Here is a 21,542-nt window from a genome sequence, read left to right as displayed (position 1 = left end):
ACCAATTTAGTTCACAGTAGCCATCAGTTAGATTTAGCTCTTAGGGCTAAAGGAATCAAGGGATATGGGGAAAAGGAGGAACGTGGTACTGATTTTGGATGATCAGCCACGATCATATTGAATGGCGGTGCTGGTTCGAAGGGCAGAATGACCTACTCCTGCACCCATTTTCTATGCTTTGTATCAGTGGAAAAACATTAAATACAATCAATCCAGAAGAGCTATAAATGCACTGTTAGGCACCACACCGTTTATATTTTTCTGCAATAAATGTATATCCAAATGGTTCACAGATATTTTAGTGATTAGACCCAATTAATGTAACTAAAGGAACTTGCATCGTGATAGGGGAGTGCATAACACTTTATAAAATCAAAAGACCACTCATTTGATCACATTTCCCTTCTATATAGATAGCTAGGATATAATATTGTCGAGAAGGGCAGGACTTCAGTGAATAGATGCTACTGGAGCGATAGAGATGCAGGTAAGAGAGAAGGGGTTGTTGCCTTGTGATCAGGGAGGGCATAACTACGGTGTTCAGTGAATATTCTCGGGAGATAATCCAGTGAGGCTATATAGGTACAACGTAGAAAATAGGAAGAGAATGGTTACTTTGATGGGACTGTATTATAGGCCCCCAATAATTGACATGGATGAGAGGAGCAGATGTGTAAGGAGATCGCAAATAGCTATAAAAATAATAGGGTGACATTAGTTGGAGATTTTAATTTCCTTCATATTGACTGGGTCTCCCATACTGTAAAGGGCTTGGATGTGGCTGGCAAGCGCGAGGCTTTAAAGTTAAGTTAGCAATAGTACAGAGACAGCATGTTCCTGTAAGATAAAGGGAAGGGTTGGCATGTTTAGGGAATCCTACTTGATGCATTTCTTTATGCCTTGCCTTGTAAAGCGACTTTGAGTCCTTGAAAAGCGCTATATAAATTCAATTTATTATTATTATTATTATTATTATTTCTACATAAGCCAGGAGAAGAATCATCTAAACGTTAAGTATTGTTTTCTCATTTTTGTTACAATATGTAAAGTTTTCAAACCATTTTTATGGAAATGCCACAACACAAATTAGCAGACTGAATAATTTCAATCCTTAATTTGAATGCAAACTCAGCTTTGTCAAACTCCAAACTCACACGGTCACAGTATACATGAAGTCTCTTTACAATCAGAGAATCTAATCTTATGAATTAGAGCGTTCAGAAGGCCAGAAATAAAATAATATTTTGTTAGCCACCTATACCAAAATGTTAAATCCACTGTTGTGCATATACTCAAATGGAAGAGATATGTTCAATGAGATCTTGTCTTGCCATACTATGCTGGAAGTAAAATTTCAGATGCTGGAAATCTGAAAACCCCCCACAAAATGCTGGAAATACTCTGAAGATTTGGCAGCATCTGTGAGGAGAGTTAAATTTCAGATCAATGATTCAACATCATATCTTACCCTGACTGAATGCAGAGAACAATTCAGACCCAAACCATCTTAAAAGGCAGCAAAATAACAATTGATCTTAGACCCTAAACACCACTGGTGAAGGGCCATTTCATGGTGCATCCTCTGGCTGCTTTGACCGCTAGCACGTCCTGCTCACTGTAATGCTGGCTTGATAGTTATCAACAAAATCCAGGTCCCACAATTCCTTGCTCTAATATCAAAGACCCCCTATACAAGGTTCATTCGACATAGCTTTCAACTCAATTTACAACTCAAAGCAACCAAGCCGTCCAAATACTGGATACATTTATGCTTGGGCTGATAAAGCAGCAGAAACACCAATCACCCTAACTAGATGTTGACTATCTCCTATGAAAGAACCTTTGACATTAAAAATCTGTATGATCATATCTCCCACGAGCAGCCAGCACCTGCCAAACCAGCAACATTAATAAAGTTGCTCTTGTAGCAATGATAAAGACAAGGTATTCAATGGCGAGTGATTTTCTTCACAAGTTCCCAAATTATTTCCAAAGACTTAATGCTCCCACTTTGTCCAAGGGCACAAGCCAATCTAGAGGCTTCCCATTAACTTCATACAGATAACTATCTGTGCTTATCATGGTTAAGCATAATATGGATACATTTAGTTTTGCCCTCTACTGGGAAAAACAAACAGGATGCGACAAAGCTAAAACACAGCTGACAACCCAAGAAATAATCTAGACATTATCAACAAGTATCTCTGATCAAATGCTCAACACATGATTTGATAACCCTGAATGGATCAGTATGTTATACCTATACCTGTCCCTATACCATCTCCCTCGCACCCATCCAGGGACCCCAGCAGCCTTCCCAGGTGTGACCTCCTGTAACCAGCCTGCTGCATCCATCCAGTGCTCCACATGCAGCCTCCTTTGTATTGATGAGACCAAACGTTTCATCGAACACGTGCTTAGTCTGCTAGGGCGTGCTGCTAATCATTTTATCTCCCCTTCGCATACTGACCTCTGCCCTGTGCCAAATTGCCATTGCCAAAGTGAGGCCACATACAAACTGGAAGAACTTACGAGACAGGCCGGTAGTGACTGACGCGCGACGGTCCCGCGCGTCATGCGTCCGCACAGCCGTCTGGAGCGCGTGACGTCATTTGAAGATAGACACAAAATGCAGGAGTAACTCAACAGGACCGGCAGCATCTCTGGAGAGAAGGAATGAATGATGTTTCGGGTCGAGATTCTTCTTCAGTCTGAAAGAAGGGTCTTGACCTGAAACGTCACCCATTGCTACTCTCCAGAGATGCTACTGGTCCCGCTGAGTTACTCCAGCATTTTGTGTCCATCTTCAATCTTCTTGGCCCTGCTCTGGGAGTAGGTGTGGGGGCGGATCCTAATCCGCAACGGCCGTGAGCCCCAGGCCGAGCTCGACCATCGCTTGCCTGCTTCTGCTGCTGTTGGAGGTGAGACGTTGCGCCGCGCCAGGGTATTGGGCCTGTCCCACTTTGGCCGTCAGTTACGTCAAAAAAACTCATCAGCGCCTCTACTTCCTGAGAAGATTACGGAGAGTCGGATTGTCAAGGAAGACTCTCTCTAACTTCTACAGGTGCACAGTCAAGAACATACTGACCAGTTGCATCATGGCTTGGTTCGGCAATGTGAGCGCCCTGGAGAGGAAAAGACTACAAAAAGTAGTAAACACTGCCCAGTCCATCATCGGCTCTGACCTTCCTTCCATCGAGGGGATTTATCGCAGTCGCTGCCTCAAAAAGGCTGGCAGTATCATCAAAGACGCACACCATCCTGGCCACACACTCATCTCCCTGCTACCTTCAGATAGAAGGTACAGGAGCCCGAAGACTGCAACAACCAGGTTCAGGAATAGCTACTTTCCCACAACCATCAGGCTATTAAACCTGGCTCGGATAAAACTCTGATTATTAATAACCACTTTCTGTTATTTGCACTTTACCAGTTTATTTATTCATGTGTGTATATATTTATATCATGGTATATGGACACACTGATCTGTTTTGTAGTAAATACCTACTATGTTCTGTGTGCTTAAGCAAAGCAAGAATTTCATTGTCCTATACGGGGACACATGACAATAAACTCACTTGAACTTGAACTGCCATGCATGTCTTCCAAGATGCTGCTTGACCAGCTAAGTTTCAATTTTACAAAATTCCGTTTTTTATAACAATGCTGCTTGCGTGAGCAGCCACTCTAATTATAATAGGTAAATGACCATATAATAAACAAAGGGTATTGTTGTAAAAAACGAATAGCCGACCTTCAACTGGGAATAAAACAGATACTATTTGACTGCAAAACCTACCAGTAGAAAATATCTTATCAGATACTCAGGAAGATGATAAACAAGCAGTGCTAGTTCATATTGCTGTTGCTACCCAGCAGCAGATAATAGATCTGTAAATACTGTAAATAGTGGTAGTAGACTAATAAAATTATAGCTCATTTAATACTTCAAATCCTCTGTTTTGAATTATGCCTGTTTTCTTCCCCCCAAAAAAATTCTTAACTCAGGCTCGTTATATGCCTGGTAGACAAAAGTGCTGGAGAAACTAAGCGGGTGTGGCAGCATCCACGCAGCGAAGGAAATAGGCAACGTCTCGGGCCAAAACCCTTCTTCAGACTGAAGAAAGGGGAGGGGGGTGCAGGAAGAAGAAAGGAAGTGGTGGGGCCAGTGGGCTGAGGGAGAGCCGAGAAGGGAAGGAGAAAGTAAGGACTACCTGAAATTAGAGAAGTCATTGTTCATACCGCTGGGGTGCAAACTGCCCAAGCGAAATACGAGGTGCTGCTCCTCCAATTTATGTCCTCACTCTGGCCATGGAGGAGGCAGAGGACAGAAAGGTCGGATTCGGAATGGGAGGGGGAGTTGAAGTGCTGAGCCACCAAGAGATCAGGTTGGTCTCACCGATGCAGAGCAGCTGACATCTAGAGCAGCGGATGCAATAGATGAAGTTGGAGGAGGTGCAGGTGAACCTCTGCCGCACCTGGAAAAACTGCTTGGGTCCTTGAATTGAGTCAAGGGGGGAGGTAAAGCCACAAGTGTAGCATTTCTTGCGGTTGCAAGGGAAAGTGCCCGGAGAGGGGGTGGTTCGGGTGGGAAGGGACGAATTGACCAGGGAGTTACGGAGGGAGCGGTCTCTGCGGAAAGCAGACAGGGGAGGAGATGGGAAGATGTGGCAAGTGGTGAGGTCACGTTGGAGATGGCAAAAATGATGGAGGATTATTTGTTGTACGTAACGGCTGATAGGGTGGAAGGTGAGGACATCGGGGACTCTGCCCTTGTTATGAGTGGGGGGATGGTAGAGGAGGGGAACCCACGTTCCGTGAAGAATGAGGACATTTCCAATCCTGGGTGCAGATGCAGCGTAGACAGCGGAATTTGGAGCTGGGGATGGAGTCCTTATAGGAAGCAGGGTGGGAAGAAGTGTAGTCCAGATAGCCATGGGAGTCAGTGGGTTTATAGTGGATGTCGGTCAGGAGTCTATCCCCTGCGATGGAGATAGTGAGGTCAAGAAATGGAAAGGAAATGTCAGAAATGGTCCAGGTGTATTTGAGTGCCGGATGGAAGTTAGCGGTGAAATGTGTGTGGGTGCAGGAGGTAGCACCAATGCAGTCGTCGATGTAATGGAGGTAGAGTTTGGGGATAGGGCCACTGTACGTCTCGAATAAGGATTGTTCGACATACCCTACAAAGAGGCAGGCATAGCAAGGGCCCATGCGCGTGCCCATAGCTACGTCTTGCATTTGGAGGAAATGGGAGGAGTATGCCTGACACTTTGTACTAATGGAAACCAGCATTGCCTTTTTGACAAGTTCCATTTCTACTATATTTTTTTAATCTTATAATATGGTTCCATAATCAGGCCAGAAAAGTACAGAGTAGCAAGATACTGACATACTCAGCCGGTCATCCCGAAACCAGGGAATAGGACCTCAACCAGGAAAGAAAAATAGTCAAGAAACAAACCAGAGAAAAAGCATTAAAGTACATGAATAGAAATGCTAGCAAAAACAGAGAAGTCGAGATAGAAACTATGAAAATATAACTGCTGGATAACCTCCACCTCCAATTCACAAGTGGACATCAACTCGTACACCTCAACAGTTCTGGACTATATAAAATTCTGTACCGATAATGTCACTACCCACAAGGAGATAAAGACTTTCCCTAACCAGAAGCCGTGGATGAGCAGGGAGGTCAGACTCCTACTGAAGGCTCGCGATGCCGCTTTCAGATCTGGCGACGCTGAGGGATACAGCTCATCCAGGGCCAATCTGAAAATGGGAATTAGGAACGCTAAACTCAATCACAAACGGCGGATTGAGGAGCATTTCCATAACAACTCTGACCCCAGGCGCATGTGGCAAGGAATCAAATCCCTTGCCGATTATCAGAAAGTTAACACCCCTCCCCCAGACAACGACACCCTGCCTGATGAGCTAAACCACTTCTATGCTCGCTTTGACCGAGACAACAAAACCCCAGCCATTAAAGTTGCTCCACCCCCGAATGAACAACCTCTCAGCCTCTCCACCTCTGCTGTACAAGATGCACTGAGCAAGGTGAATGAGCGCAAAGCTGCCGGCCCCGATGGCATCCCTGGCCGCGTGCTTAGGGCATGTGCTGGTCAACTATCCCCAGTCCTCGCCGACATTTTCAATCTCTCACTGGCCCAGGGTGTTGTCCCCACTTGCCTCAAGACATCAACCATCGTGCCAGTGCCCAAACAGTCAGCTACAGGGAGTCTCAACGATTTCCGCCCAGTGGCACTCACCCCTGTTATTGCAAAGTGCTTTGAGCGGCTGATCTTGGCTCACCTCAAAGCCTGCCTCCCCCCCACACTGGACCCCCACCAGTTTGCCTACCGGACCAACAGGTCTACAGAGGACGCCATATCGGCGGCCCTACACTCTGCCCTGACCCACCTGGACCACAACAACTCCTACATCAGGCTGCTGTTCATAGACTTCAGCTCTGCCTTTAACACCGTCATCCCAGCCAGCTTGATCACCAAACTCAGTGGACTTGGCATCTCCACCTCCCTCTGCAACTGGACATTGGACTTCCTCACTAACAGACCACAGTCTGTTAGGGTCAATAACCTCACCTCCTCCACTATAACACTGAACACCGGAGTGCCACAGGGCTGTGTGCTCAGCCCTCTCCTCTACTCCCTCTTCACCCACGACTGCATCCCAAAGCACGGATCCAACGCCATTATTAAGTTTGCTGACGATACCACGGTAGTAGGACTGATCAGCGACAACGATGAGTCGGCCTACAGGGATGAGATCCAGCACCTGACCACCTGGTGTGCCGACAATAACCTCATCCTCAACTCCAAAAAGACGAAGGAGATTATTGTCGACTTCAGGCAGACCAGAGGAGGCAGTCATACCCCCATCCACATCAACGGGACTGAGGTGGAGCGCGTCTCCAGCTATAAATTCCTCGGAGTGCATATCTCGGAGGACTTGTCCTGGTCCCTCAACACCTCCAAGCTGATCAAAAAGGCACAGCAGCGCCTTTACTTCCTTAGGAGGCTCAAGAAAGCCCACCTGTCCCCCCAGATCCTGACCAACTTTTACCGCTGTACCATAGAGAGTATCCTGACCACCTGCTTCACGGTATGGTACAGCAGCTGCACTGCTGCGGACAGGAAAGCACTACAACGGGTGGTGAAAACCGCGCAGCACATCATCGGTGCCCCGCTCCCTGCCATGGATGCCCTCCACCGAAAACGGTGTCTGAGACGGGCTGGGAAGATCATCAAAGACCCCTCACACCCCAACCATGGACTGTTTGCCCTCCTCCCATCAGGGAGGCGGTACAGGAGCCTCAGGTCACGTACCAGCAGGATGAGGAAAAGCTTCTATAACAACACAATCACACTGCTGAACTCGGAGTCCCGACGATAGACTCTCTGGTCCCTCCGTCCCCCTTTGTTTAATCATTCTGTATTTCCTGATTATTCAGTATCTTCTCTCTTTCTATTTTTTTCTTGTCTTTTCTCTTTATGTACAACTACTACGGTCTGACGCAAAACTGCATTTCGTTGTACTGATACTTGTATTTGTGCGATGACATTAAAGTTGAATTGAATTGAATTGAATTGATAAAAATGGACCAAGATCTGCCCAGTTTGCTTTTTACTCTCCTGACATAATATAATGGAGATGTTGACCAATTATAACAATCATGCTCAATTAATCTGCTTTGTCAGTCATCACGGCACGATAATTCTCCTAGATCTGAAGGTCCCACCATGGGTGCAACAGTTATCATGGACAGGAATATCCAACACATAGATTGTCTGTAACAGGAATAAGTGTTCTTACTGATCTCCGTTTCTGGCCAGAATTTGGTCAGCCCAGCAGAGCCATCAAATTTCCGTAAACTATACAGATAAGAACCACAATGATACTTGATTGCTCAACCGGTGGCTGTACACTGATAAGAACTTCATCACACACTCATTTCCCAAGGATGGCCTCCCCTTCAGCAATCCAAGCTATGGCACACACAAACTGGAGGAACAGCACCTCATATTCCTATTGGGTAGCTTCTAACCCAACAGGATGAAAATTGAACTGGAGGAATCCCAGTCTACCACCCACGTCTGCTGCTCCTTACCCCAGTTTCCCCCACTACACCAGTCACCCTGCTCCTGCCCCATCCCAGTACACTCATCTTCCATCCCCAATTCCCATTTATCCTTTCTCTCCCCTCCCTCCATTCATACCTTACTAACTTTCCTTCCCCGTGGTTTTGCTTTTCACTCCTCCTCCGACACCCATTTCTCTCTTTTTCACCTCTAGCTTTTGATATTATTCCACTCATCTGCCAATCACCAGTACTCATCTAACACTTGCCAGGCTTTGCCACACCCTATCTCTCTTTACCAGCTCCCCCCCCTCCCCCCCCACCCAATGCCATGTCTACCCATTCCCTCTGTAGATGCTGCCCGGCCTGCTGGTTTCCCACAGCACTTTTCTATTTGCTCAGGATTCCAGAATCTTCAGTTTCTTGCATCTCCATACAGGCGAATGGCATAAGCCAACCCCTAGCAATCCCCATAATAGGTGCAACAAAACATTAAATCTGTACATAAAGATCTCAACTTTTGAATAAGTAATGTGCTAATAATATAATTCTGATTAAGCTGACAAGATGATTCAGCCTAAAGTAATAATAATTTCACAAAATTCTATCAATACATTTTGTCCATGAACATCAGGGTAAGCTCAAGCCATTTTGGAGCCCTAAAGAATTATTAATCACATTATTTTGGATAGTGAGAAAATCTCTGAAATATAGAAATTTCATAAAGATATCATCAAAAGCAATGTTCATTGAAACATTAATGTTAAATTTTGTTTTAACGTTTTTATTAGACCAATGATATTCCAGTAGTCTGTAAATCCCTTGATTTCAAATACAGGTGCACAACCTTTTATCCGAAAATCCAAATAACGAAAACCTCCGAATAGCGGACATTTTTTTGAAGAAAGGTCCTTGAAAACGTTCACCGAGGGCGGCCCGCAGAGGTGACAGCGGAACCTCCGGTCGGTCCTCGAAGAAAGGGGAACTAAATCCCCATTCATAAAAGGGAAGGTGAGGGTATATTGCGCGGGAGGGTTAATAATTGACAATATGCTGCTACCTGCCCGCCGAGTTAAAAAGTTCCCACGGTAGACTCATGATACACAGTGTATCATGAGTCTTGCGTGGAAACTTTTTAACTCAGCGTGCAGGCAGCAGCAGATTGTCGCTCCCTTCAGTTTCACCCCACCTACACCCTGCTTCCCGGCCATGTGTGTGACCCCATCCCTCCCCTCTCCAGCTCCCCGCTCATTGCACCGGCGCGGGGGCTTTGTACTGTCTTCACGTCGGCGATGGCAGCCAGCAGGTCAGTGCAGTCACCGGAGACTTCAGGATCAATTGGACGTCGACCACCAGGCCCACCGCAAGCACGGAGAACCCAGAGACCCACAGCCAACAGCAGCCCAGCCCAGCCCCGCTCCAACTACAGAGGAACATGGGTTGCGGATGACGGGGCGCAGCTCGGGGCGTCGTAGGGGCCCCATCGGGGAGTGGGTTCCTGTTGGTCCTGACGTCTCCGGCCACCTGCTATCCTCCGGGAACTGTACCGCCCTTGCAGGAGAGTGGGGTTGTTTGCAGAGAGAGGGGGCAAGGGCGGTACAGTTCCCAGTATCAGCTCCAGTCCAGGGGGGTGGCCGGAGACGTCAGGACCAACGGGACAGCGACCCCCAGGCCCACTGCAAGGACGGAGATCCCAGAGACCCACAGCCAGCAGCAACTCCAGCCCAGCCCCGCTCCAACTCCAGAGGAACACGTAGGGACAGAAGCTGATGGTGTGCAAGGTACGTCTTGTTCTTGGGGTGGCGCAACTCGGGCCGTGGGCAAACTGCCACTTGTCGCCGTAGCAGCCCATCGGGGAGAGGATTCCTCTGGAGTTGGAGGGGGAGGGGAGTATTGTGCTGTTTGATTGCCCCTTGCTATCCCAGGGACAGGGAGACACAGCGGCTTTTTAGACTGGTGGGCATTCACTTCCAAAGTTCTGCCCACACAGTCAGTACACCTCTCCTACACTGCATTTCATACAAACATTTATTCTGCAAGAAAAAACGACATTGAAGACTCAAACTCGCGACCGAGTAACCGCCGGGATCAAGGCGCAAACTCGCAACCTTGCGGATATGAGCCTAGCACTCTACTACTGAGCCAGCCATTAAAATCTACGCTAAAAAATTTCCATTCCGAAGACCGACAAATTCTGAATTACGAAAAGTGTCTGGTCCCAAGGCTGTCGGATAAAAGGTTGTGCACCTTTATTCAGACCAACAAAAATCATATGAAGCTATTGTTGTGACAACTAAGAAGATGACCTCAAACCATTGTCAAGGCTTTCAAGCCATTCTCCAGATGCCCTCAAGAACCTAATGTGGAAACCCGCTCAATCACCCAACAACCCATGAAATGAAAAGTGGTATCTGTCCATTTTTAAAGGACCAGTATTAGTTGCAACTGGGCAATGATTTTATTATTCCAACCACCATAGAAACCTACATGTATATCACCCACATTAAAGTCATCTTCCACTTGAAAACGCTATCAATTTTTTGTCAATTTCTTTTTACACTTTTCATTGTGTATTAATATGCATGTTTTAAAATCAATTCTATATTTATAGAGAAATGTTCCAAAGTATTTAAGTATACCTCATACTGTGGAGAACTGTTAAGTTGTATAGCATTACTAGCCTGACATCGAGTGGTGAAGTCACGTATTGTTGTGCCCCTGTTTGGGCTCTCTGTTGGTTTCTGGCTGTGGAGAAGTTTACATAGGGGAAACGATGTTGACTGCGAGGTAAAAAAATACATAAAGAGGAGAAACTTCATCTCTTGCAAAAGCCAGTGAACAATTTCAGGCAGATATATGCAGTATGAGACTTACACTTTGCACATTATCACTATTATAACAAGTGTTAATCACATTTTCATAAATGCACATTTTATAGCAATCCTGGTTTTTAATGATACCTCGGTTATTGCATTTTAATGACAACCGATCAAATGTACCGACCAGGATATTAATGGAAACAATAATGCCACCCTCAAAGAAAGTGTTGTAATTTAAGGAAAGCTTAAACCCAAATTTATTGATCTGCTAAATGACAATCAGTCATGCCAATTTTTTCAACTTTTAGAAACCCAAATACAAAGTGGTCATAGTCATATAGCATGAAACAAGCCCTTCAGTCAGTCGAGTTTATGCGCCCATCAAGTACTTATCCATACAATTCCCACTTCCCACCAGTCTACCTAGAATCTTCAAAGCAATGCGATTTCAAATTTCCATCTCAACGTTTATTAATTTTTTGTCATAGTATGTCACTTTCCCATCTAAGCATTTCTTAATTATTTGAGTGCTACCTTTGTCACTTCCTCAAGTAATGCATTTCAGATTTCAAGTAATCATTAGGTGAAAATTCCTCAAACCCCAGCAGGCCACGTTGCTCTACATCTTCCATGTCTTTACCTTAAAACAATCTGTTCTGGTTATAAGAGCACATTGGTTTAACTTACAATCTACTTAACGATGCCCTTCAGAATTCATAGAGGTTAAAAATCAGAAGTAGAATTGGCTATTGATCTCCAACCCACCTCAACACATAACAACGTTCTATCATAATGTGCACAAATAAGACTGAATAAGCATTTACATGGAATATTTCCAACAGCAAATTAGCCATGCCATGAGGTTAACATCAATGCATACAACATGTTAAAACAGAATATTGGTCAACTATGCACTCCTTTGGCTTAAAGATGTCAGGCAACAAGATCCAATATTATTAAAATATTAAAAAGCTCCAATTTAGAGTGATTCAATAAAAAGCTAACTATTGCCCCAAGTTCTGATCAGGCTCATAAGTTTCAGATTGTGGGGATAACAGCAAATTGCTAAAATTCGGTTTTGCAGATGAATGAAAAGTTTAAGAAAATATTTCAAGTGGCTGAATCATTAGCAGACAAGAAATAAATCAATTAATTTGACCATAAAATTCAATTAAATAAATCCTAATACGACAACTCGACTTTACGAAGGCAAAATCAAAATGATCGAATCTGTGCTACAGAGTTTTCGCAAAACGTTGCCGATTGGTGGCAAAACCATATAAACAAGAACCTGAAACAAAAATACCGTGACAGCAATGTCAAATTGCAAATGTAAATCCTCGAAAATTAAATATTCTGTACAGACTAAAGGCAACAAATACTTGGCTTTCTTTGCAACGGTGACAGAACTGGACACCCAATAACGTTATCTTTGGTTATTAGACTAGAAAGATAAATCCTCCTTATCTGACCCTCCCAGAAAAAAAAGTTAAGTTACAAACTCTGAAACCTGGCCACGCCGATGAAACGGGGAGGGGAAAGGACAGGGATGAGGGAGCGAATGGGAGAATCAACGCAAGACGAAGAGTGACCGCAAACGAGAAGATACTCGGGAGATGGGGTAGTGTTAAATAGGAGCAAATTTGGCTGATGGGGGCAAATATTAAAAGTGCCCAGGAGAGGAGGAACGAGGAGTCCGGGTGCGAGAAGAGATCGACTTCGGGAACTGGGAAGAATGTCCGGGGAGGCGGGGTGGGGGTGCGGGGGGTGCAGAGTGGTGGGAGATTAAGTCAAGAGGGTATCGGGCGGGGCGATTAGCCCAGACTGTGGAGACGGGACGCGAAGCAAACAGCGAACAGGGCGGGGGACTGGAAAGTTGAAGTCGGGCCTGTCGGCTCACCTCTTTCCCCTTCTCCACAGCCATTTTCTGCCAGGGGTCCACCAGCTGGGCGAGCGGCATCTTGCCGGGGAGTGGCGGACGGTCCGGTGTCGGGTGTGGGCGGGGGTAGAGCTCAGGTCTCTGCGGCTTCCACAGTCGGGCGGAAAGGAGGTGCCGGTACCACCGCCGCCGCCGCTGCCTCTATATCTCTCACCCTCTCTCTCTTCGACGCCTGTGTGGGCCCTGGCCTCCCTCCCCCCTTCAAACCCGCGCGTTTCCGCTGTAGGGCGCCGGACCTCCAACCGTCACCCCCTGCCTGCCTGCCTCCCTTTCTTTCTTTCCTCTGCCGTCGCTTCCGCTCTCAATATGGCGATCGGCGGCGGCAGCACCACCTGTGCTCCACATCGAGGCTGCTGCCCGTCACCCCGGCGACAGCCCCGGGGAGGGAGGGGACGTGGCCTGCCCCGCCTGTCAATCATCGCCGCCGCCGCCAGGTGAATCCAAGGCCCAGCGGCTGGAATGTGCATCTGCAGCCCCACTTCCACAACACTGGAGGTGGGTGGGAAGGAACTGCAGATGCTGGTTTAAACTGAAGACGCAAAAAGCTGGTCAGCATCTCTGGAGAAAAGGCATAGGTGACATTTCGGGTCGAGACCCTTCTTCAGACTGAGAGTCAGGGCAGAGGGAAACTAGAGATATGAAAAGGTACAAAGAACAAATGAACAAACACTCTTTTTTCACGCAGAGAGTGGTGAATCTCTGGAACTCTCTGCCACAGAGGGTAGTTGAGGCAGTTCATTGGCTATATTTAAGAGGGAGTTAGATGTGGCCCTTGTGGCTAAGGGGATCAGGGGGTATGGAGAGAAGGCAGGTACGGGATACTGAGTTGGGGATCAGCCATGATCATATTGAATGGCGGTGCAGGCTCGAAGGGCCGAATGGCCTACTCCTGCACCTAATTTCTATGTTTCTATGAATGAAAGATATAAAAAGGACAAATCAAAGCCAGCAACGATGATCAAGGAAAGGTAGAGCCCACAAGGGTCCAATGATTACTGTGGAGTAGGTGATAACGAATGGATACAAACAGTTAGCAGGAGGAATCACAAAGGGGGTGCAGCGAGTGAGGGTGTTGCAGAACTCACATCGGAGAGAGAACTTCTTCAAAACAGGCATACCTTGAGAAGACATCGTACCGGCCCACATTGTTCGAAGGAAACGGAGGACCATGGTCTAGGGTCCTTCCGCAGTCGCATATTGAGGGGCAAAATACCCCCCTCAAACAACAGAATGAATATCACCCCAGGAGGCAACATGAATGGCAAGGGTTTTGTTAAAGATAGGTGCAAACACTATTGACTGTACAGACACTGATTATGTATGAAGAGTTTTTACACAGTTTTTTGTTTTGTATATATATTTTTATTCTGAATAAAGTTTATTTTTGAAATGCAAAAAGGGAAACATAACAATAGTCTAGATCTATCGAGATGGCTGCAATGCAGAGGAGGCGGTTGCCCATCTCTGCAAAGAGGGTCTGGAGAAGGATGCAAGGGTCCTTGTCACAGTTCATCCAAAACAGCTCTGTAACAGAACTCTCTGATTTACATGCTGTACCCAGGCATCATTTGGTGACAGACATCAAGCTACTAGAGGACCATCAACTCGGTGAAAGGAGCTCTTTGGTCCATACTAAACTTGTTGGTGTTCCAGCAGAGCGAGATGTCTGTCAGATATTGCCATCTGGCTCAGTCGAGATGGTAGGGGTACGTGCTGAGGGAAGCACTGAAGCTCAGTGTAGCCAACTAGCTCTGTAATGCAAGGCTCTGTGGGGAAGGATCACAGTCTAGGGTCCTGCTGCAGAATCTTGTGGGAGTGAATCCATATTTCCAATCACCCCGCTCTTTTCCCATCAACTGTGCACATCTCCAATCCCCCGGTCCTATATTTATCCTTTCATCCTCCCTCTTTTCCTTTCCCTCCTCTCCCACTCCCTCCTGTTACCTTCCATTAATATCTTTCCCTCATTACATTTCACTCATCTTTTTTCCTTATCTGATACCTTTTTATCTCCTTTTCACCTCAAGCTTTTGTCACTCACTCCTCCAATTGCCATTCAACCTCCTTCCCACCTCAATTCTCTTACCATTTACTAGGCTATGTCCCACCCCCAACCATCCTGTCGGCTTTCTCCCCCCTATTCCAATCAGCCTGAAGAAAGGTTCCGACCCAAAATGTCAGCTGTCCATTCCCTCTGCAGATGCTGCATGATCTGCTGTGTTCCTTTGTTCTTGGTCATTTGGGATAGCATTACTTAATACAGAGGTTCTGTCTCACAAATTTGATTTAATATTTTGCAGAAGTGAGGAAAATGTTTGATAAGTTTAGGGCAGTAAATGTTAATTAACTACATGGACTTTGGCAAAATATTTGGCAAGATACCTCACGATAGGATACAATAAAACTTTATTCATTCCCGGAGGGAAATTGGTCTGCTGACAGTTACAATACGCAATGTACAAAAAAACTTGAAATTAAAAGTGTAAACAAAAAGAAACAGACAAGTGACTGTTGGCTGGCTGCCGTGTGCACAAGTGTTTGAACAAGTGTGAGGTGTTGCATTTTGGGAGGTCAAATCAAGAGAAAAGCTGAACCCTTTTGAAGATTGATCTGCAGATGAATCTAGGGGTGCAAGTCCATAGCTCCCTAAAAATGTCAACACAAGTGGGTAAGATGGTAAAGAAGGCACACAGCACGCTTGCTTTCATAGGTCGCATCATTGAGTATAAAAGTTGAGAAGTTATGTTGCAGCTGTATAAAACTTTGCTTAGGCCACATTAGGTATATTGTATGCAGTTCTGTTCACCTCACAATGGGTAGGATGAAACTGGGCAGCTTTGGAGAAGATGCAAAAAAGATTCACCAGGTTATTACTTGATCAGAGTGTTTTAGCTATTAGGAGATGGTGGATAACTTATTTTGTTTAATATGGAACATTGGAGGCTGAAATGCAACTTGATTGAATTACAGGCTGTCCTCACATTACGTAAGAGTTGTGTTCCTGAGAAGTGCCATAAGCTGATTTTCATGTCAGAAATGTTCATTTTCTAAAGCTACACATATCATGATGTAGAAACAAGAAACTGCAGATGTTGGTTTACAATACAATACAATACAATACAATACGGTTTTATTCGTCACATTGCACATAAAGTGTAAGTGAAATGAATTTGTACCAAGGAAAGACATAAAATGCTACAGTAACTCAGCGGGTCAGGCAGCATCCATGGAGAACATGGAACATTTCAGGTTGGCAACCATCTTCAGACTGATGCTCTGCATATGAAACATAGAAACATAGAAAATAGGTGCAGGAAGAGGCCATTCGGCCCTTCGAGCCATTCATTGTGATCATGGCTGATCGTCCCCTATCAATAACCCATGCCTGCCTTCTCCCCATATCCCTTGACTCCACTAGCCTCTAGAGCTCTATCTAACTCTCTTAAATCCATCCAGTGACTTGGCCTCCACTGCCTTCTGTGGCAGGGAATTCCATAAATTCACAACTCTCTGGGTGAAAACGTTTTTTCTCACCTTAGTCTTAAATGACCTCCCCTTTATTATAAGACTGTGGCCCCTGGTTCGGGACTCGCCCAACATTGGGAACATTTTTCCTGCCTCTAGCTTGTCCAGTCCTTTTATAATTGTATATGTATCTATAAGATCCCCCCTCATTCTTCTAAACTCCAGTGAATACAAGCCTAGTCTTTTCAATCTTTCCTCATATGTCAGTCCCGCCATGCCAGGGATCACTCGCGAACCTACGCTGCACTGCCTCAATCACAAGGATGTCCTTCCTCAAATTAGGAGACCAAAACTGTACACAATACACCAGATGTGGTCTCACCAGAGCCCTATTCTGCAGAAGAACCTCTTTACTCCTATACTGAAATCCTCTTGTTATGAAGGCCAACATTCCATTATCTTTCTTCACTGCCTGCGGTACCTGTAAGCCAACTTTCAGTGACCGGTGTACAAGGATGCTCAGGTCTCGCTGCACCTCCCCCTTACCTAACCTAACCCCATTGAGATAATAATCTGCCCCCTTGTTTTTGCCGCCAAAGTGGATAACCTCATATTTATCTATATTATACTGCATCTGCCCACTCACTCAACCTGTCCAGGTCACCTCCTAACATCCTCTTCACAGCTCACACTGCCACCCAGCTTTGTGTCATCCGCAAACTTGCTAGTGTTGCTCCTAATTCCCTCTTCCAAATCATTAATATATATGGTAAACAGTTGCGGCCCCAACACGGAGCCTTGCGGCATTCCACTCGCCACTACCTGCCATTCTGAAAAGGACCCGTTCACTCCTACTCTTTGCTTCTGGTCTGCCAACCAATTTTATATCCATGTCAACGCCCTACCCCCAATACCATGTGCTCTAATTTTAGTCACCAGTCGCCCATGCAGGACTTTATCAAAGGCTTTCTGAACGTCTAGATACATTACATCCACTGGCACCCCTTCATCCATTTTACTTGTAAGGTCCTCAAAACATTCCAGAAGATTAGTCAAGCATGATTTCCCTTTCATAAATCCATATTGACTTGGACTAATCCTTTTACTGCTATCCAAATGCCCCTTTATTACCTCCTTAATAATTGACTCCAGCATCTTTCCCACCACCGAAGTCAGGCTAACTGGTCTGTAATTCCCCGTTTTCTCTCTCCTTTCTTGAAAAGTGGGATAAATTAGCTATCCTCCAATCCACAGGAACTGATCCTGAATCTATTGAACATTGGAAAATGATCACCAATGCGTCCACTATTTCTAGAGCCACCTCCCTGAGGACCCTGGGAATGCAGACCATCAGGTCCAGAGGATTTATCATCCTTCAGTCCCATTAGCCTACCCAATACTATTTCTCGCCTAATGAAAATTTCTTTCAGTTCCTCTACCCTCTTAGATGCTCTGTCCTCCAGCACATCTGGGAGGTTGTTTGTGTCTTCCTTAGTGAAGACAGATCCGAAGTACCTATTCAACTCTTCTGCCATTTCCTTGTTGCCCATAATAATTTAACCTGTGTCTGCCTTCAAGGGACCCACATTTGACTTTGCTACTCTTTTTCCCTTAACATATGTAAAGAAGCGTTTACTGTCCTTCTTTATATTCCTGGCCAGCTTCCCTTCGTACTTCATCTTTTCAGCCCGTAATGCCCGTTTTGTTATTTCTGTTGTCCTATGAAAGTTTCCCAATCCTCTGGCTTCCGGCTACTCTTTGCTGTGTTATACATCTTTTCTTTTCATTTTATTCTATCCCTAACTTTTCTCATCAGCCACGGTTGCCTCCTGCTCTTCTTAGAATCTTTCTTCCTTTTTGGAATGATATGCTTCCCATAATATTTTCAATTGGTTGAATATTCAATCTAATACACTCCATAATTAAATTAATGGGATATATACGATATTCAGTTGCTAATCAATACCACAAAACATTTAATAATTATTTTTACTACTATGTTGAGAAAATCTAACATTTTCGGGAAGAATTTGCCTAAAGTCAGATTTCTGTAAGTTAGGTGTTTAGCAATTTGGGAGCCTCTGATATAAAATTAAGAGAGGCATAGATAAAGTAGAGATAATCTTTTTCCCAGGATTGAAGTGTCAAATACTGGCAGGCTTTGGTTTAGTGGGAGGGGAAATATTAAAAGAGATTTGCGAGGCAATTTTTTAATACAAATGGGTACCTGGAACCTGCGGCCAGGGGAAGTGTTAGAATCAGATAGGATAGCAACATTTATGAGGTATTTGGAGATATAAACAGGCATAGAATAGCAGGATCCAGAGCATGTGCACGTAGATGGGATTAGTTTAGATTGGCATCATGGTTAGCGCAGATGTGGGCCCAAGGGCATGTTTCTGTGCCTGTACTGTTCTATGTTCTATAGCGGTTAACCCTTTTAAGTACCAGATGACTTTTTGAACGTGTGTTTGTTATGAGTCAATAATGTTTTTTATTCTTAAGAACACCAGGTGCGCACGTTGTAAAAGGTAGGGACATTCTTTCGTATTTCTTCAGGCTTATTTTATTGACCAGATTAAATCCTTATCTTCACCTAAGCATGAAGAAATGTTGCCCTTTCTATGTACAGAATATCCTGAAAATACTCAAAAAATCAGGTAACATCGCACATGAAATTAAAAAAACCATAGTTCATTTGCGTCTGCACTACCACTTATCAAAAATGTGACAGACCTTTTACCTCAACACAATTTCCCTGCATTATACTGCTGTTGTTTGATTCCCTTCATATCTAGAAATCTATTAATCTCTGTTTTGAATGTACTTTGAGATTGTTCCTTCACATCCCTCGAGTAATGGAAAAACTTCCATGACCTGATGTGTTTTGTCAAGATTAATGTTCTGACCCTTTAGCTAACTTTAGCTGACAAATACAGCCTTGCAATATATACATCCTCTCCACAGCAACATACCACAGGCACACACATCATGCACAGAAATACAAACACACACACACACACACACACACACACACACACACACACACACACACACACACACACACACACACACACACACACACACACACACACACACACACACACACACACACACACACACACACACACACACACACACACACACAATAATTTAACCCATGACAACATTATTTTCCTTTTGTTTTGCAGAACATGGTTGCAAGAATCTCCCGCCTCTTAATAGACATTAAAGCCCCTTCCAATTCCAAAGACTTGCCAAGCTGATGAAGTTGCTCAGTTCTGCTTCAGAGAAATCAGATGAGGACTCCACACAGACACCAACCCAAGATTAGGATTGAACCAGGTTAATCAAACTGCTACCCAGCTGTGCATTTATTGTGAGAATTGCACAGTGGGCAGATTGGTAGAAAACCTATGTTTTATCTATGTTTAGTTTGAAGCCATTCTCTCGTATGTTTAGGCAAATGAGTTGATGATCAATTGAAGCTTAACCTCCAGAAGTAGATGTAAATATGTTTGGTCTGTGCACTAGAGCTTGGTGACTGAGATGGGAGTGACATATGGCCTGGAATGGTGGTGAAGTGGGGTTGAATACTTTCCCATTTGTCCCGTTGATTAGATCCAATGTAGAGGGACGCTTTTTTTGAGATGAGTGTATAACATTGCAATGATTAAGTTGCTCAACATTCCCCTTTGAATAGATCAAGGGGAAATGATTTTAAGCAGGACAATATGTGCCTTTAGTTCAATTAATCCTTTTACGTTCCCAAAATTTTACATCCCTTCGATAAATGCTGATTTGGCTTAAGATCAATGGATTACCACAGACATCAGTAATTTAATTATTAATTCAATAATACAATAAATTCTGAAGCCTTTAATATTGATTCAATGTTCTATCTGTATGTTCTACTGCAATAATATCACTACACGTCATTGGGATTGGAAAGAAAGCCAGAGAATGTGGAGGAAACTCATATGATGACAGGAAGAATGTGCAAACTCCACATAGACAGCACCAAGGTCATGATTGAAGCCAAGCTGCAGTAGATGTGAGACAACAGCTTAACTGGCTTTGCCATCCTGCCGCCCTTGCAGGCCAACTTGGAGGTAAACTTGGTAAGTTTAGAGGCCTAACACTCAGTTTGCTGTTGACTCGAATGAGAGAATGAGGGATAGTGGTAGAAAAGATGTGCCTAATTCTACGATTTGATATCATAATATTCTTAAAATATGAAATGTGTACGGAAATCTGTAAAACTCAGCTGAACTGGCCAATTGTGATTCCAGTCCCTTTCCAATACATTAAATTCATAACTATAACACCAACTTACTTGTATATGCAACTTTTAAAAGGCACAAATCACAAGGTACTCCATCTGAGAGTAAAAAACAAAAATTGTCACTTGCCATCTAAGGAAATATTAACGCAGATTTAAAAAATGATTTTTCAAAGAGATATATTTTAAAAAGTATCTAAAAAGTATAAATTGGGGTAGAGAGATTAGGAGAGTTTGCAGAATAATTTCTTAAGCATCAAGTCTTGCGACCTAAAAAAACAGGGACCTACGGCGGAGTTATTAAATTTGGAGATGTGTTCGCAAACTGAAATGAAAGAATGCAGATTATTCAGTTTTATATACAGTACCTGTATGGAATTATAGAAATAAGGCAGAATAGGAATATGGAAAGATTAAAAAACAAGTTTGAGAATTTTAAAATCATGGTATTACTTGACAGGGGGCTAAACTAATGCACCTACACAGATGCAATGATTGAAAGGCAACAGAGGTTCAGAAGACCGTAATCTTATTACAAGTGGATTCAGAGAGTCCAAATAGTCTCGCCATTTTCAGTGATGGTCAGTGATGCTAAAGTCCTAGCAATACCAACACATCATGTGGTGTGACTTTAGCATCACTGACCATATGACCATACATGTTACACATGTATAATGTATTGACATGTATAATCTGATGTATAAAGTCATCGTTTCATGCAGCATAGAAACAGGCCTTTTGGCTCACACCAACCATCAATCACAAATTCACATTTACCCTACATAATCCCATGTTATTCTCCCAACATTCCACCAACTCCTACAGAGTTTACCCCTCACTAGTACATCAGGGCAATTTACATTTAATCTATCAAGCAGCATGTCTCTGTGGTGTGAGAGGAAACTGGAACTAATGAAGCAACAGGGAGAATGTGCAAAC

General features: G+C 44.2%; 1 protein-coding gene across 2 annotated transcripts in view; it reads right to left on the bottom strand.

Moving 5' to 3' along the window:
- LOC129702861 (ribosomal protein S6 kinase alpha-3) overlaps positions 1-13,216 on the bottom strand; it is a 71,707-nt gene extending 58,491 nt beyond the window's left edge. The window contains exons 1-2 of one of the 2 annotated variants that reach the window (XM_055644903.1): positions 12,818-13,216; positions 10,738-10,878 (exon numbers count right to left, since the gene is read on the bottom strand). In XM_055644903.1, coding sequence (XP_055500878.1) covers positions 10,738-10,878; positions 12,818-12,877 — 201 coding nt within the window. In that variant the 5' untranslated portion in view covers positions 12,878-13,216. The remainder of the gene's footprint in view (positions 1-10,737; positions 10,879-12,817) is intronic. The other variant, XM_055644904.1, reaches the window with a different exon arrangement.
- Positions 13,217-21,542: the final 8,326 nt, after the last annotated feature.

Source organism: Leucoraja erinacea, chromosome 13, assembly GCF_028641065.1.
Source record: "Leucoraja erinacea ecotype New England chromosome 13, Leri_hhj_1, whole genome shotgun sequence".
Classification (NCBI taxonomy): Eukaryota; Metazoa; Chordata; class Chondrichthyes; order Rajiformes; family Rajidae; genus Leucoraja; species Leucoraja erinaceus.
The sequence above is the reverse complement of the archived record's forward strand: the minus strand, read 5'-3'. Positions and strand labels throughout refer to the sequence as shown.